At 37.4% G+C, this 17,121-nt stretch overlaps 1 protein-coding gene across 3 annotated transcripts in view; it reads left to right on the forward strand.

Moving 5' to 3' along the window:
• hpca (hippocalcin) overlaps positions 1 to 17,121 on the forward strand; it is a 37,456-nt gene that overhangs the window by 19,413 nt on the left and 922 nt on the right. For 2 of the 3 annotated variants that reach the window (XM_082185242.1, XM_082185243.1), the window contains exons 2-4: positions 9,486 to 9,630; positions 12,047 to 12,328; positions 16,154 to 16,259. In XM_082185242.1, the coding sequence (XP_082041368.1) occupies positions 9,535 to 9,630; positions 12,047 to 12,328; positions 16,154 to 16,259 (484 nt within the window). In that variant the 5' untranslated portion in view covers positions 9,486 to 9,534. Of the gene's footprint in view, positions 1 to 5,111; positions 5,629 to 9,485; positions 9,631 to 12,046; positions 12,329 to 16,153; positions 16,260 to 17,121 lie in introns of those variants that run through there. The other variant, XM_082185244.1, reaches the window with a different exon arrangement.

Below are 17,121 nucleotides of genomic sequence, written 5' to 3' on the forward strand. Positions count from 1 at the left end.
CTAAATCTAGAAAATCTAGACAGAGGCTTGTATTCTGTATTCCCACACAACTTACTCATCAAGTCACTGATAGAAAGCAACTTTTGTTGAACAGAATAACCCTCAGTCACTGTATGAAATGAACTGGATTCCTTCTGGAGCCACAGTCTTAACCAAATTATTGTTCTTGAAACAATAAACAACAGATGAGCAGTTATTCTCTTTCAGCACCATCTGCAACTCTATCCAGCTTATGACTTACAACACACATACATATGCACGTGTGGACACATACACATGCACTCACGGACAGGTCACAGAGGTCATCCGCTCTCCAGTGATTATCAGGCTTACACTCTCAGAGCAGGTCCAAGTCTCTTTTGTTTATTATGATCAAGTGATCTTCCTACAGAATGCTTGCATGGATGATGAGACTTTCTTTATGCATCTCTTGTGAGGGTTGAGAAGGGATAGTGTAATAACGGCACACTACCACCGATGTGTCAGAAAGCTTGTTAATGGAAGTGTAGGTCATACGCTGGGGGAGATGTTCATAGCGCGTGTCCATCTGTCTGCTGATGCCATGTTTTTCTCACATATAATCTCTTTTCTCTCTCTCTCTTTCTCTCTCTCTCTCGCTCTCCCCCCCCCCATCTCCCCCTCCCCCTCCCCTCAGAGTAATATCTATAATGCTCATGCCATCATATGACCCTACTGTAATCAGACTGAGAGATAAGTGTGTGATTCCTGTGTGACCCCCATTAATAGTCATGATTAAAACAGTGCTAGTGTTGTCTTGTGGTTCGCTTACAAACTCTGAGCTAGCTTAAATGCATAAAGTTTGTTGAATTAGATTTTTTGGAGTTTCGGTTATATGATGAGATTTCTACTACGGGGCTGCTTAATGCTTGAATCTGATTGGTTGACGAATGTTCTAATGTGTGCAATTATTTTCAGGGAAACGCATTACATTACAGGTCTTGAACGCATTACAGTTCCTTATTACTACGCCAAATGATTTCAATTATTATACAACAGCAAAATAACCAAAACCCACAACGACACTGACAAAGCAAATAAGTATAGTAAACAATAGGATAAAAACAACAAATTATTTCCATGTTTTTATATACTCTCTTTTTCCTGCTCTCTCTCCCAATCAAACGCACACATACAGTACGGACACACACTCGCACAGAAATGGGTTGTCAGCGCTGCTGTAACGATTTTTTCAGTAAATTAGTTTCACAACTGAAAAGCTACAAGACATTTCTCACTAGCGAAGTAATAACGGCGTTGTTCTTGAAGATAAACGTACAGTTTCGCTATTAGTAGAGACGCTGCTGCCGAACACTGTTGAGAGACTCAGACTCGGGTAATTCACATACGCTTAATCTCTCTCTCTCTCTCTTTCTCCAATAACTGCATTAATAACTGCAATAGTCTGCTATCAGATGCTGAAGCATCAGTTACTAGCTCTAAAATCACGCTTTGGAATTAGTAACGGAGGCTTTGGATGAGATGCGTAAGAAATTAGTCCCACACACAAGTGTTTTAAGGACAAAAACCTGACAAATGTCTTGAAATACATCATCTGAACAATGTTTTGAAATGTGGCAACCGTAGTATAAGCGGAATAACTGACTCCGGGCCGTTTAATTATTGAAAATAATGCACATCCGAGGTGCATCAACTCAGGTGTGCATTATTTGTTTAATAATTCAAAGGCCCGTCATCAATTATTCCTTACATATAATTTAATAAGAATTAAAAATGGAAATGGGAGTGATGCTTGACAATGCAAAATGAGTCACCACAATCCTGGGGTGTTCCTGGTCGGTTGCCAAGGTGTTGCTATGCTAAGGTTTGGTTTTTGTGCATTGCTTTAAAGTTGCTGGGGGGGTTCTGCATAGTTGCCAGGGAGTTGCTATGCTGTTGCCAAGGTCTTTTGAGTGGTTTTTAGTGCATTGCTATACAGTTACTAGGGTGTTATGCATGGTTGCCAGGGAACTACTATGCTGTTGCCAAGGTTGTCAGAGTGTTTTATTGTGCTGCTATAAAGTTACTATAGGGTGTTCTTTGTGGTTTCCAATGTGTTGCTATGCTGTTGCCAAGGTGTTTTAAGTGTTTTCAGTGTGATGCTGTACAGTTTCCAGGATGTTCTGTGTGGTTTCCAGGGCATTACTATGTTGTTGCTAATATGGTCTGAGTGTTTTTTAGTTGATAAGCTGTTGCTAAGGTGTTCGGAGTGGTTTTGTGTGTGTTGCTGTTCAGTCGGAAGGGTGTTCTCTGTGGTTGCTAGGGCTTGGTAAACACCAGTAACAAGCAACATTCAGGCACCAAATACTCAAAAATATTATTTTAGCCCATGGAATCTTCCATTCGAGGAGGCAGGGATTATGACAGAGACTTGGATTTGGTACAACAGCGGTTTGCGTCATTTCCTGATACCATTCTCCCCTCTTCTCCTCATAATTTCCTGTCCTCTCTCTACTGTCCCATCCAAAAAAAAAAAAAAAAAAAGGCCAAGCTTCTCTCTATCCGCTTCTAGCCAGCTGATATCAGCTGAAGTCCCTGTTGGCAAGAGGTATGAAATGATGTCTACAATGTGAGCTGACTGAAGGGACCTCACTCACCGAGGACACAGCCTCATTCTTATTTTTACCTCCTTCATTAGCGTCCTTTCTTGCTCTCTCTCTCACTCTTTCTCTCTGTCTGTTCTTGTTATTATGTCCTCTAGCCCCTCCCTCTCTCTTGAGTAATGTGAATTAGATTCATTGATTCAGGTCAGGGCTCAACCCCTACTGTCTTCATTAAATCCATACCTAACATAACAGCTGTACGAACCGAGTGCTGCTGTGTAATGCTACGCTCAAATGTTAAACCAAACATCTAGAAATGGCTTTAAAGTCTTTTCAGACACCAATGTAACGTCACATTGTTCAGCAGCTAATCCGTGATTTGCAATCTGCGTTTAGATATAGCGATATACCGTGTTGTTGTACACTTGAGGAATGAGACTGGCAGGCACCCTTTAGCCTCTGTAATCTTCACATATTTATGGATTGGGGATTTCAGCACAGTGTTTCTAAGGAGAAGGTCTCTCTTTTATAGACAGACTCATAGGTGTTCTTGTATGTCATCAAAATGTCAGCACAAGAATTCATTTTGTGTACATGGTGCAAAAACAGGTTGTAATTTCTCTCCTTACTGCCACACAGAAAGGGGGAGAAGACTGAAAAAAAGGGAAAATGGCTCTGCTTCAAAATGTAGTGAGCTGTCTCTCTGTCTACTGCCTACATAAACAGCTGCCTTCTAAGAAAGTATATATCCATCAGAGAACCTCAGAAGTGACTGAATTTGGGTCACAAAGGTTATACAAACTCGTATAGCCACACAAATAGACTTTAGCATTATCATGTTACTAAGCTAACAGTGCTCTTCTCTTCTCTATAAGCATAAACATGCATGATTATTTTTCCACACAAGTTAAGCATGAACCCTATTCCACAGCCGATTTCATTGGGCAACTCGATGCAGTTACCTATCAAGAACAGTTAAGATTTCATGGATTCAGTTCAGAGCTCAGAAAAAAACATAATGGATTAAATTGCGACAAACGGTATGCTATCTATCAGGATATGCTACCAATGCTTTAGGTTAGGGTTGGGGACTGTTAGGGTTAGATTAAGTTGACATGCAGTTGCAAAATTACTTATAGTCAGTAGAATGTCTGTTGTGGGAGCATCACAATAAAGAGTTAGCAGATATTCAGCAGACAGTCTACTAATACTCTAATGAGAGTTAGTTGATATAAAGTTGAAAAATTACTAAGAGAACATCAAAATAAAGTTTTACCGGGATTAGTATTTGTTTCAGCATTACTGTATGTCGGCAATCAGCACAGAAATGTTCAGAATTGGCTACAACGCTGGGTTTGCGTTTAACTGGTTTGGAGAAAAAAATCACGTTAAAAATACACAGCATCCACAAATATTTTAAATTAGACAGTTTTAAAATATATTGTACTATTTTAAATGGATAGTTTAACAATGGATTGTTGAATAAAATATATTTACAATCAACACTTCTCTTACTTTATCCATCAATTTATTTTTCCTTGGTTTGTTCTTTAACGTTAATTTATATGAAAGTACCCCTTGAACAGACTGACAAACTCAATTGTAGCTTGTACAATGAACTAGTAATAGACTTGTGCAATGAAATGGAAATAAAACAAACCGTATAAAGACTTCTAAAGCTACTTTATAATTTATTCTATCATTTTGATAATCTTTTTTAATGTATTGTCTTTTAATTTATCTAATATTTGAGAAATATTACATAATTTATTGAAATGGTGTATGTAGCATGCTATTAATTTGATTAAAACTGTTAATCAATTGATAGCCTTGATTTTTTTTTATTTTTTTTTTGGCGCTTTACACAATGCATTATGATTATGGGATTGCCTTCCCCACAGCTTAATTATGCTATCTTCTTTTTGGAACAGCTGGGTGGGTGCCTACGATTTCTTAAAATGCTGCCTACAGAGACAACTCAATAGGGGTTGGGGGAAAAAAAGGGAGAGAATATGAAAGGGAGATTGTTCATGGAAAGGTTGCGCAATTAGAATTAAACTTTAGAGGAATTAAAAGGGTCTTAAGCAAACGAAATGAAGGATAGAGCTGGCGGATTAAAAAGGAAGAGGCAGAGAAAGAGATGGCGTCTGATTTAGAGAGATCAAAAGTCGCTTGTCGGGTTAGATTGATTCTCTGATTACCTCTGTTTCTCATAAATGGATGAGAGATAGAAACACAGGAGTGGGGAAAAAAAAATCAATTCTGTCATCCTCTTTCCTCTGCCTTTTTATAGATGCAGGAATAAGATACTCTTGTTTTGAGATTCATCTTTTGGCTCTTTCTCCCCTCCTCTGATGCACTCTCTAACTCCCTCCCTTCATTTCTCTTTTCTTCTTTCGGCCTTACACTTTTATTTCACTGGTGTGCAGTGGCTCATTCACTCTCCACTCTCTTGCTGGCAGGGATTTTAATGAGGCTCTTGTGTTTCAGATATTCAGCCTCCTCCGCCCTCAGGCTTTCCCACACAGCAACAACAACAACAACAACTCTGAGGCGATTTCACTGAACAGTTGTGGCACTTTTGAACGTGGTACACTAACCGCCCGCAAACTGGTTTAAACAGGCAACAAATGCGCTGAAGTCTCTCTTGTCAGCACAAACATGCCTACTTATGACCGTGCTTAAATCATTTTTTGTTTATGTTGTGCTGAATGATACTGCAGTTGGCACTATAGTGACACCTTGTGGTGCGGATGCAGCATAGTGTAAACGCGAAACAAACAGTGCAGTCCTTGGTGAATTTTCACAGCATTTGCCTTCATTACTCTTCATTCATCCATCCCTACAGCTGGATTAGCAGTCCAGATGTTGCTGACCCACATAGAGGAGAGGAACAGCTGTCTGCAGGACGGGGTGGGAAGGCTGTCCTGGATTTTAACAGTCAGAACAACCACTAACACATGTGGGACACTGTGGTGATAGAGAGGATTACCCCTTAAGCTCAAACATCCAGAGGGAGGAACAAGAGAAACTGCATAGAACAAGAAAAGGAGAAATTCTGTTTGAGGTTGTGCGTGAGCGTGCTTCGGCACATCTGACTTTCTTGTATTTGCTGTCATCGGGGTTTTTTAAGAGCACTTGTCCCACTCATAAATAAGCTCTGTTTGTCATTTGTTTTTGTGCACTTTTGTATTTGCAGGCTCTACCAGGTTTTATTGCTCAGAGGTTGCTCGTTCATAACTCAGGAGGCTTAAAGTCCACATGAAAATAGAAATGGTTTTATTTACTTTCTTCATGCCACTTGCATGTTAGTACTCTGAATGATTCATCGCTGTACTTTATTTGATCAAGTAAAGACTTTTATAATGTTACAAAAGATTTCTATCTCAAATGAAAAATGTATCACGGTTTCCTCTAAAAAATATGAATCACAACTGTTTTAAACATTCATAATAATAAGAAATGTCTTTTGAGCAGCAAATCAGCATATTAGAATGATTTCTGAAGGATCACTGGAGACTGCAGTAATGATGCTGAAAATTCAGCTTTGCCATCACAGGAATAAATTACATTTTAAGATGTATTAATAGAAAACAGCTATTTTAAATTGTTATAATATTTCTCAATATTGCTGTTATTGCTGTATTTTTGATGGATTGGGGCCTTTTTGATGGATTGGTGAAATTTTGTCCAAAACATTAAAAAGTCATACAGACCCCAAACATTTGAACATTATATGCTATAATAAGATTGTGTATCACATACAAGATAGTATGTATTGAAATCTGAGTTTGGACTTTGGTATCTTGGCTAATCGGTTTGTTGAAAACCATAGAGGAGACTATGAGGGGTTTTTTCGTAGGAGAAAATTCTAAGAGGGAGGATATTTAATCTCCTTTCTAGGAGAAACAAGATATTTAAAAGATCTCACTTGTGATTTTCCCTTTGGAATTGGCCATGGGACAGTGTATGAAAATGTAAGTGGATGAAGTCACTACATTCTTCATACAGTACAGTATATTGCCCTCGCCTTCCTCCAGATGTCTTTTGTTCCACTCGTCTTGGCTGGAGCTACTTTTTTTCTTCTTTTAACCAGGATCGGTTCAGCCTTCTTTTATAAAGTCTAATGAGTGTGTAGAGTGCTAAAACTAACGTGACATATCTCAGTGTGAGTGATGACATTCAAGCCCTGGGGAACGGCACTCCTTTCAGTATATCAGCAAGGTGTCTGCTTCGCATAGAGAGACATGTCACTTGACATTGCACTGCTAGCCAGTTGGAGTTTTTCCAGCCGCAGATGCAGACATAATTACTTCGTCCTGCAGTTTCAGTTTTACATTGTCTTTCCATTTTCTGGTTCTTGTAGAAGGGCAACATAGAGCGCATATTCTGTAGAAATCCGGCGAATATCCACAGGGCTGGTCAAGGCACAAAAGCAGACGAAAGCAGTGAAAACACAGAGCCATTTGCTCATCTACTGGTCAGTCCAACACCAACACTTGGCGGTGATGCTCTTGCATCATCACTGGGCCACCCGCCAGTGTAAGCTGCTCCTGCTCTGCATTCTTGCCATTGTTGTTATTTTTTTTCTCTCAACCACATCCCCCCTCCCCCCACTCCCTCGTTGGCCTTGTTGTGATCTCTGTGCTAAATCATTTACTGTAGCTTCAACCCTAAATGGCTCAGTCTGGAGATCAGCCTCTAGCTATAAGCATAAAGTGTGTTTGGGACATATAATCACAGGACTAGGCTGAGGTTAAAGACGTTTTGAACCTCAGAGCCTGACGAGGGTGGGCGGATGGTTGACAAAACTAGTAGCAAGGAATGGCTCAAATTTTAAATGTATGAACACTATCATCTAAATTAGGGCTGCAAGATTTAGGGAAAACCCTTTTAAAAATGAAAACATTTATTTAAGAAAAAAACAGGTTTCTTGTGTTTATTTGTAGGACTTCAGAATTTGGTCAAATATTTTTTTTATATAATAATGATAATAAATACATAAATAATAACTATGATAACTATAACTATTGTAATATTTCACTGTAAAATATAAATAATAAATTATATTATAATAATACCTTTATTTTGCAGAATTTATAATTATTTAGTTAAAAAATAAATAATTATTTGACAAAACAATCAAGCTTTTATTTTATATTTCACCCAAAAATGAAAATTATCTCATCATTTACTCACCCTCATGTTGTCATAAACCTACTGTACATTACGGACTTTCTTCTATGGAACACAAATGTTCCAATATGCCATTGTTCCATGTGCAATATGCCATATGTTCCAGTATGTCAATATGCCATTGTTGATTTGTTTGGGTACAACATATACACACATGTATACATGTGTGTATTTGTTTGTTTTTTGTGATGATTGTGTTTGTGTTTTTATTTTGGATGTTTTTATTTTATGTAAAAGCCTAACCAGGGCCGCGGGCCGTAAACTAGCTTAACGCTATATGCCCTATGTACACGGCATCGGTTGTCTATGTGTAACAATACCTAGTGTAGGCTATTGTCCCTGTAAAAAAAAAAAAAAAAAAAAAAAAAAAAGATATTTTGACCGACTGCTTTTGGCATACAACGAAAGTCAATGGTGTCTAAACAGCAAAACATTGACAAAAGCGCATTTTGACAAATATCTTTTGTGTTACGTAGAAAAAAGAAAGTCAAACAGGTTTGGAACAACGTGATGGTAAATAATGACTGAATTTTCTTTGAATGTTCCTGATCATTCCTCTTCTAAATGCAAACGTTTTAAAATAGCAAAAGAAAATGTACAAGCAAATCTAAGCTGAAACTTTATTGGCTGTTTTTATTGCGGACCCACCCCTAGCCACACCCCTGGACTAATCTAAACTTGATCTGTGGTGTTTCATTAAACGATGTCTCCTCCCCCAGATCATGTGTAATACAGAGCTAAAACAGTAGCTTTAAATTAGGTTTTCCTCATCTGATCTCTCTCCGCTGGGGTTTATTCCTCTCCCGAGAATACACACACTCAGCATGGGGGGTAGAAAATCAAATCAGACAGGCTGCTATCATCCGTAATCGTGCAAAAATTAGCATCCCTGAAAGTGATACAGTTTGGAGGCTGTTCTTTTTCTAAATACTTATGTAAGGTAATTTAGCTTAAACTCAAACCAGGCTTTTGCTTCTATCACATACTGTCAGATAATCTTTCTTCATTGAGCTCTCACCGATCCCTTAGCTTTTAAGATAAATGTTCCTAGTGCTCAGTGCTGGATGCTTTCGTATATATCTGTGAAACTCTTGTTTGTGTGTAGGCTACTGATCCTCCTCCAGTGTTTTTGTCGCGATGCACCGCTTGGCCTCGGATCGCTGCCCATCTCGCAGTAATTGTGGGCGACTCTGTTATTAATTAGCGCAGGTTCCTAACTGTGCTCTCGAAACATCCTGAGAGAACGGCTGTTTTCCTACCTCACATTCGGACCAATTAATTTGTACATTTCCTTTTGCAGCGTTTATTGGCAGCATAAGATGTATTTTTATCAGAGCACTTTTTGTTCCCAGGATGTGAGAATGAGTCAGCTCAGAAGGGTGCTATTAATTCACTAATGGATATGTTCATACACACACTTATAGGAACACACACTCACACACATTGGCTCTAATTATCCATGTAATGTCAGGGGAGACATTAAAGTTCACTGAGCTCTGATGGGTGTCACACCAGAGCAAGAGAGTTCAAACACACGTTAGGATTTGGAAGAAGCTTGTGGTTTTTAATTAGCTTAAATTTCATGTTCACGATACCGTGACGGCCTCTAATCACTTGACCCTTGGCCTCGTAACTAAGACTCCTTCTTATTATCACTTGAACTGGTAATCTACTCTAAAATGTTTTCAGGTATCTCCTCATTGACCCTCATGTCATTTTTGTCGACAGGTCTGACCCGGGCCCTCGGTGTTGTCACTGCGCACAGAGACGTATCATCATGGGAAAACAGAACAGCAAACTCAGGCCCGAGATGCTACAGGACCTGAGGGAGAACACGGAGTTCACTGACCACGAGCTGCAGGAGTGGTACAAGGTCGGAACATCTTGAAATATGCACAGGGGCCCCTAAACGTATCTAGGCCCTTAAGCCACACAAAATGTCTGAAGTTCATTGCATTACAAACAATATCAAACCAAGCGCCATCATGGAAACAAATGATGCTAGATCTTTTCTTAGAAATAATTATACATGTTGTATAATTACATGTTGCATGCCGATACATGTTGAACGTGTATTTGTTTTATAATTGAAAGGGATTATTATCTTTTATTTATTTTGATTTTTTGCTTGACATCTTTCTTTTGTGTTGTGTTATTTGATGCAGTGACATTAATAAATTAAGTGCACTGCAAAAATGTAATAAAAATCGTGTATTTTTGTCTTGTTTTCCAGTACAAATGTCTAAACATTCTTAAAGATATTAAGTCGGTAACACTTTACAATAAGGTCTCATTTGTTAACATTAGTTAATGTATTAACTAACATGAACTATCAATGAGCAATACATTTATTACAATATTTATTAATCTTTGTTAATGTTAGTTAATTAAAATCCAGCTGTTCATTGGTTGTTATTGTTAGTTCACAGTGCATTAATAATGTTAACAAATACAACATATGATTTTAACAATGTATTAGTAAATATTGAAATTAACACAGATACTGTAGAATAATTGTTAATTCATGTTAACTAAAGTAGTTAACTAATGTTAACTAATTAAACATTATTATAAAGTGAAACCATTAAGTCAGAATTAAGTGAGTTTATTGGTAAAACAAGAAAAAATATCTGCCAATGGGGTAAGAAAAAAACTTAATTCGTTTTCCCTTTGAATTAAGTTTATTTTATGACTCCATTGGCGAATATTATTTCTTGTTTTATGCATTAACTCACTAAACTTTGAAACATTTTTCAGAAAATTAAATTTTATATCTTAAATCATTTTGCATCTTAAGTAAATGTATCTTGATTTAAGAATGTTTAGATATTTGTACTGGAGAACAAGAAAAAAAAATAAGGAAAATCAATTTTGCAGTGTGTGACTTTGGTTCCAAACACTCAGTTTACTCTACATGGAGGGTAAATTATTGGACTTCGTTAACGGAAATATTATCTCAGGTAAAGAATCAAAAAGTGCAGTTGTCACTGGAGCACTTATAGGAACTTTGAACCTTATTTACCCCTAAAATGTGCATATTAGTACCTTGGAATAGTAATATGTACCCTTAAGGTAATACTATGAACCTTTTAGTGGTAAATTAGTGGCAAAGTTTCCTAAATGTACAATTGTTGCACTTTTTTATCCATATGCATGTTTAAACTTGAAAACAGTAACCCTTTCCCAAAAAGATGGTTAAATATAGCATTTAGTGTATGTCTCTATAAGTGGTGTTCATGGGAAATGACTTACAGTGAATATGTATCCCAGGGTTGGTTGCCCCTTGTGCAAAAAGGTTAAGGGCATTTGTCTGTAAATTTAAGCTATGTATCATGAGCCAGGAAGTCCCTGGGGCTGATAAAGCTCAGATCATTTTGTGCATTTAAGTACTGTTGGAAATGACAGTATGACTTTTGTGTAGTGTAGATATAGTTTATGGTCTGACAGGCTTGTGCAATCAAACTATATTTCCAATCACTCTGAGGCACAAGATTGATCAAATATACAGATTATACAATTACACAACTAATGTGCATCCTTTGCTTTTCATTATGCACTTAAAATGCTTCCCGTTTTTATTGGGAATTTACAAACGAAAGAAATACTGAATTGTCCAGTTAGTTTATTGTAGTATTCCAAAAAAATGACTTGAACACACATCATGTCACATCATGAAATCAATTATGATTTCCAAACCTGCGAGTAGGAACTTCCCAGGAGGACGTGAATGCAGCAATAGACCTTCTATGGCGTTATTATACTACCAAATGTCAAAAACCACTTATTGTAACATAAGAGTGCATCCATGTTATTCACAAGTGTGATTCTCTTGGCTTACATGCAGATTTTCTTCGCCCTCGCACAAAACTGGACACATGCTCTCAAATATGCAGTGCTCTTTTATGAATTGCCTCTCAAACATTTGTCCTGTGCACTCGTGAATTTCTCAATCCTCGTGCGCTATAATTTAATTCTCTTTGCTACTGTATTAAACAGTCATTGTGGATTTAACGCTCCTGACTGTATCATCCAGTCAGAATAGGCTTCCATGACTGACAGATGAAATTGATGAAAAAAATGCGCATTTGACATTTGGCAGTATAATAACGCTAAACCTTCCGTCTTGGAATTAAGCTCGCAATCCCCTTGAATGTTTGTGAAGGATAAAGACATACATCAAAATTGCAGCATCATCACGAGAAATCATTTATGCTGAAATGTCATATTCTTATAAAGGAGCCTCTTAATGCATACCACGAATGGCAATATATGTTGTTCACTCTAAACAGGGGTTCCTCAAAGACTGTCCCACTGGGCATTTGAACGTTGAAGAGTTTAAGAAGATTTATGCCAACTTCTTCCCATACGGTGATGCCTCAAAGTTCGCTGAGCACGTCTTCCGTACGTTTGACACCAACAACGATGGGACCATCGACTTCCGGGAGTTCATCATTGCTCTGAGCGTGACATCACGGGGAAAACTGGAGCAGAAGCTGAAGTGGGCCTTCAGCATGTACGATCTGGACGGCAACGGTTACATCAGCCGTGATGAAATGCTAGAGATTGTGCAGGTCAGAGTCATTCTGCGATGGTTGTGCAACTTGTGCTTTAATCTGCACTATGAATCCACTCTTAATAAAGCAAATGTACAGTATATTGCATCCATACACTGATTTTCTCAGTGCTGTGATGATTTTGATAAACAAATGTGGATTATTTGGAGATTAAAAGTTTGATGCTAAATGCTAAAATGCTAACTGTCAAGGTTAGTGTGCGCAATAATCCTGAAATTTTGGTTAGCCCATCTCCCAGCCTCGTCAAACTGAGACCACGTTCACACCAAGGCCTATGTCACGAAAAAATTGAAGACCGGAAGTTCGTCTTTTAGTAGGGATACGGCTCTTCCGGTTAGCTTTTTACAATGGCGGAGTCCGATAGATACCGCTGGACCAAATCTCTCCGCAACCTGCCTGAAGTCACATATGACGATGTGGTTCGGATGGTAAATGAAAACTCTCAAGTGGAAAAGCGTGAAAGCTGAGGTATGGCTGTCTACGTCCTGACGCAGAGCAACCCGGTACACTACAACAACAGTTAAACGTTTCTATGGTAACAGCGAGTTGGACCAATCAGCAGACGTTGCTGCTACGCTTAGGATTGTGGGTAGTGTAGTTTTTTTTTCATAAGATCGCGGATAAAACATGTTTTTCTTAAAACAAGGTTGATTTCATACGAACGTATATCTTCTACAGGAGCAAAAACCTTCGTTTCACAACCTCATAGCTCGTGGTCAGTCTACCTCAGATGGTTTAGACATTATGGCTGATAATCTAAATCCTTATTGAGAAATACTGTTGACCGGAAGTTCTGAATCCCTACTCTGCGTTCCGGAAGCAGGAAGTGTGACATAGGCCAATAACGATTGCTATTATGATAACTATTTTAGCTTTCACACCAGCGGACAATATTGTTCCGTTTTGTCGTCTGCTGCTTTAAAAGCTCAAGGTCTGTTAGATTCTGATTGGCTATCATTGTTTTTACCATTCATCAGCTGGAAAAAAAATTGTTCTGCAAGTGATTCTAACGATATTGTTTCTCTGTGACCGTATCGTTATAATTGTGGTGTGGACTCTTCTATTCTTTTATATATTCGATTTTTAGAACCATTTATCGTTATAGTTATCATCCTTGGTGTGAACGGACCTTTATGCTTTTTCAATAGGGTAACCATACGTTTTTGTGTCCTGTCCCCGACTGGAGTTGTCCTCGGAAATGTCTGTGTTTCACAGCATGTTTAAAACGCCCTGCAAATACACTACAATAAAGCGTTCTGGATTGTTTTGCACACAATTCCAGTCTTAGCTCCAGTCTATTTAACGGATCTTCTATCACCCTATAATCCATCGCGCTCTTTAAGATCACTAAATTCAAGGCTTTTGGTCATACCTATATCCAGAACCACCAAAGGAGGGAGAGCATTTTCACATTTGGCTCCAAAACTCTGGAATAGTCTTCCTGATACTGTTCGTTGCTCAGACTCGCTCTCCCAGTTTAAAACTAGATTAAAGTCGCATCTCTTCAGCCAGGCATTCATATAATCCTACAGATCAAACTACAATCCGGCCTCTAGCTCATAAATGCCAGAGGAGAACTGGCCCCCGACTGAGCCTGGGTTCTCCCAAGGTTTTTTTTTCTCCATTAGGTCACCTGATGGAGTTTTAGGACACCATTAGGTCACTTGATGGAGTTTTTCGGTTCCTTGCCACTGTTGCCTTTGGCTTGCTCAGTTGGGGATATTTTGGGGATATTTAATCTAATTTGATCAATCAATAAATTCCTCTTGAAACAAACTTTGTTGTATTATTTTAATTTAATACTGTGAAGCTGCTTTGATACAATCTGTATTGTGAAAAGCGCTATACAAATAAACTTGACTTGACTTGACTTGACAATTTTAAACGTCAGCCGTCAAAATGCAGTAAATAATAAGCCAAAGGATCCATTTCCAAAAGCACAAACATAAGATAACATTTGAAAATGTAAAAAAGCTTAATTACTGTATCACAGTATATTCACAACTTGTGAAAATATTAAATACATTTAGAAAATGTTAAAACAGTTTTATTTATCGTATGTTGTGATATTTATTTTGTTTAATTTTTGTAATGTTTTTTGTTAAGTCATAATTTTATATATAATAATGTTATTTGCATTGGTTACTATTTACTGTTTTTCACAGTATATTCTTTGGTGAATTGTGTTCATATCAGTTAGGGTCTGTATCACCTGCAAATATCATAATAATTATTCATTATAATAATGGTATATAGAAAAAATACAAAATATATCATCCCCATGTTTTAATTCATAGATAATAAGTGATATTTCAATGATATTTTGATCACGTGAACTAGAAAATGTCCCCGGTTTCCATTTCAGAAATCTTCTTTGCCTCATCTTTCAGAAAGGATTTGTCATTTTTAAAAGTCTAGGCCTATTGAGCACATTAGTCTTATGACAGTTCAAATTTAGCAGATAACATCTCACAAATAATGGATCAAGAAATCCTCCTGTTTGTTGACTTGTTGAGTGACTTTGTGTCCTTATGTTGGATGAAAGAAAAACATTTGCTTTTATCTTTCATGAAATGAAAGTATGAAAATACTTGAAGGAAACAGATGTAATATTTAATTTATGTTGAGCAGTTTTTCCCACCTAATATGTTACTTATTATCAGTGCTCATATTTCATGATCCTTTTACTACAGCCTCAATATTTTGTCTCCTTTGTTGTTTCTCAAAATAATTCAAATTGACCAGCATCATTGATCATAAACCGACACAGACAATGTTCAGGATAGCATACTACCATAAAATATTACTATTTCCACATGGTATAGAATGTACAGTATACTGTGTATATACTACACCATCTGGTTCTAAAAACAAATAGCACTGTATTCTGACTAAATTACGTTTTTTTACAAAAAAAAATTTATTGCTTTTTTTTTTTTATAGCAATCTATATACTGCATAGTATTCAGCAAGTATGATTCAATTTCAAATTATACATTAACTATACAACTATTCCATTTCAAACTAAACTTACATTCTCCTTCTAAACATGCAGACTTCATGTACAGTATGAGTCTTCATAATTTGCAGAAAGCACAGAGATGAGAAGCCTGACCCCTGGTGGAGAGATCAAGCACAGACGTTAGCGAGCTGTCCCAGATGAATGCTCCCCTGTCAGCCTGTGCTGTGGGAGTAGAGAAGCTATTAGCATGTGCTTAGCATGCTCAGTTGGTACCAGTCTCCCTCAACCAGGCTTGGCAAAGCTCAGTTCTGTGTGGTGCCTGACTGGCGAAGCCTGTGGGGAAGATCGCGGCGATAGTGGGGGGGGACGTAGGTAGCACCCACGTTGGCTCTCTTCTCTGTTGGATTAACAAGTTAAATTTAACCGGGGTTTATCCCTGTGTGTGCAGAACGGTGGGATTATCCGCAAGCTCATGGAGGTTACAGTTGGCTGGCACTCTGAGATTGCAGCGTGTTGCATATTTTATCACAGCGGCTGCTTTTAAAAGGTACAGGGCTAAGCCGAGAGTACGGCTCTAGCAGTCTGCCCAACTGTGAAAATCATTATCCCTCAAAAACATAATTACATAATTGATTGACTTAAAACCTTCTTCTCAGATTTAGTGGATATGGCAAGTAAATGATCTGAAAATCACACAAAAGTGTGCTTTCTACTTCATGGCTCATGTTGAATTTCGGTGCAGCATGAAATGCTAATGGATCAGAGTATTGGCTGAACCTGTGAAGGCCAGATAAAGGTGGTCTACTGATATTCTAGCTTTTTATTTTTTTATTTACCTGGTTCATTCATATCTCTTACAGGCCATTTATAAGATGGTGTCATCGGTGATGAAAATGCCTGAGGACGAATCCACACCAGAGAAGAGGACGGATAAGATATTCAGACAAATGGACCTGAACAATGATGGTAAGATGTGGACCAATTCTTCGCGTAGTGGTCAAAATTGACCGAATTTTTTTAATTTCAATAAAATGAATGTACTATATTTTAGTTCGATAATGTTCTTTGTTTAATATTTAGTATTTTTAGGGGATTTTATTTTAATAAATTATATTTATGCGGTAGTTTTAATCCATTTATTCACTTTTTGAGCATAGACCTGAAAATTAAATTTCCAGCTTAAACTGTCGTGAATCTTAAATGCTTTAGAGCACAGACTTAAGTTTGATCTCTTTTCAAAGACGACACTTGGCAAATTATTGCTGAAATGACAACGTAAAAAAAATGTTTATTGTTATGAAAAATCGACAAAAATACTATTTAAAATTGTTATATGAAATATACAGTATATTTTCAAAAAAACGCTTCACTCCAAAATAGCAAGGAAATGAAAGCCATATATCTAAACAAGTTGTGTTCCAAATTTGAGTTTGATATCTCAAAAAATGAGCTTTCAGTAAGATTTTGTTTGGCCGCAGTACCAAACGTTTCCACTAGATGAAATTGATTTCCCATTCGTTTCCAATTTTTGACCAAGAGGAGCACAAGTGTGACATATTTTTTCAGGACCATTTAACCTTTTCAAATCATGTCCATGTTTTTATTTTTATTTTTTTTACCTTTACCAAGTTTCGTACCATTCCGATGAAGTACAAAATTCGGGGGAAAAAAATATATTTTTTTATAAAATCAAATAAGTGCTGTCCTTTTTAACTTACTATTTATCAAAAGAATTCTTAACTTGTATTACAGTTTCCACTAAAATATTAAGCACAACTTTTTTCAACATTGATAATAAGCAATGTTTCTTGAGCATCAAATCAGCATA

This window comes from Leuciscus leuciscus, assembly GCF_965113295.1.
Source record: "Leuciscus leuciscus genome assembly, chromosome: 12".
NCBI lineage: Eukaryota > Metazoa > Chordata > Actinopteri > Cypriniformes > Leuciscidae > Leuciscus > Leuciscus leuciscus.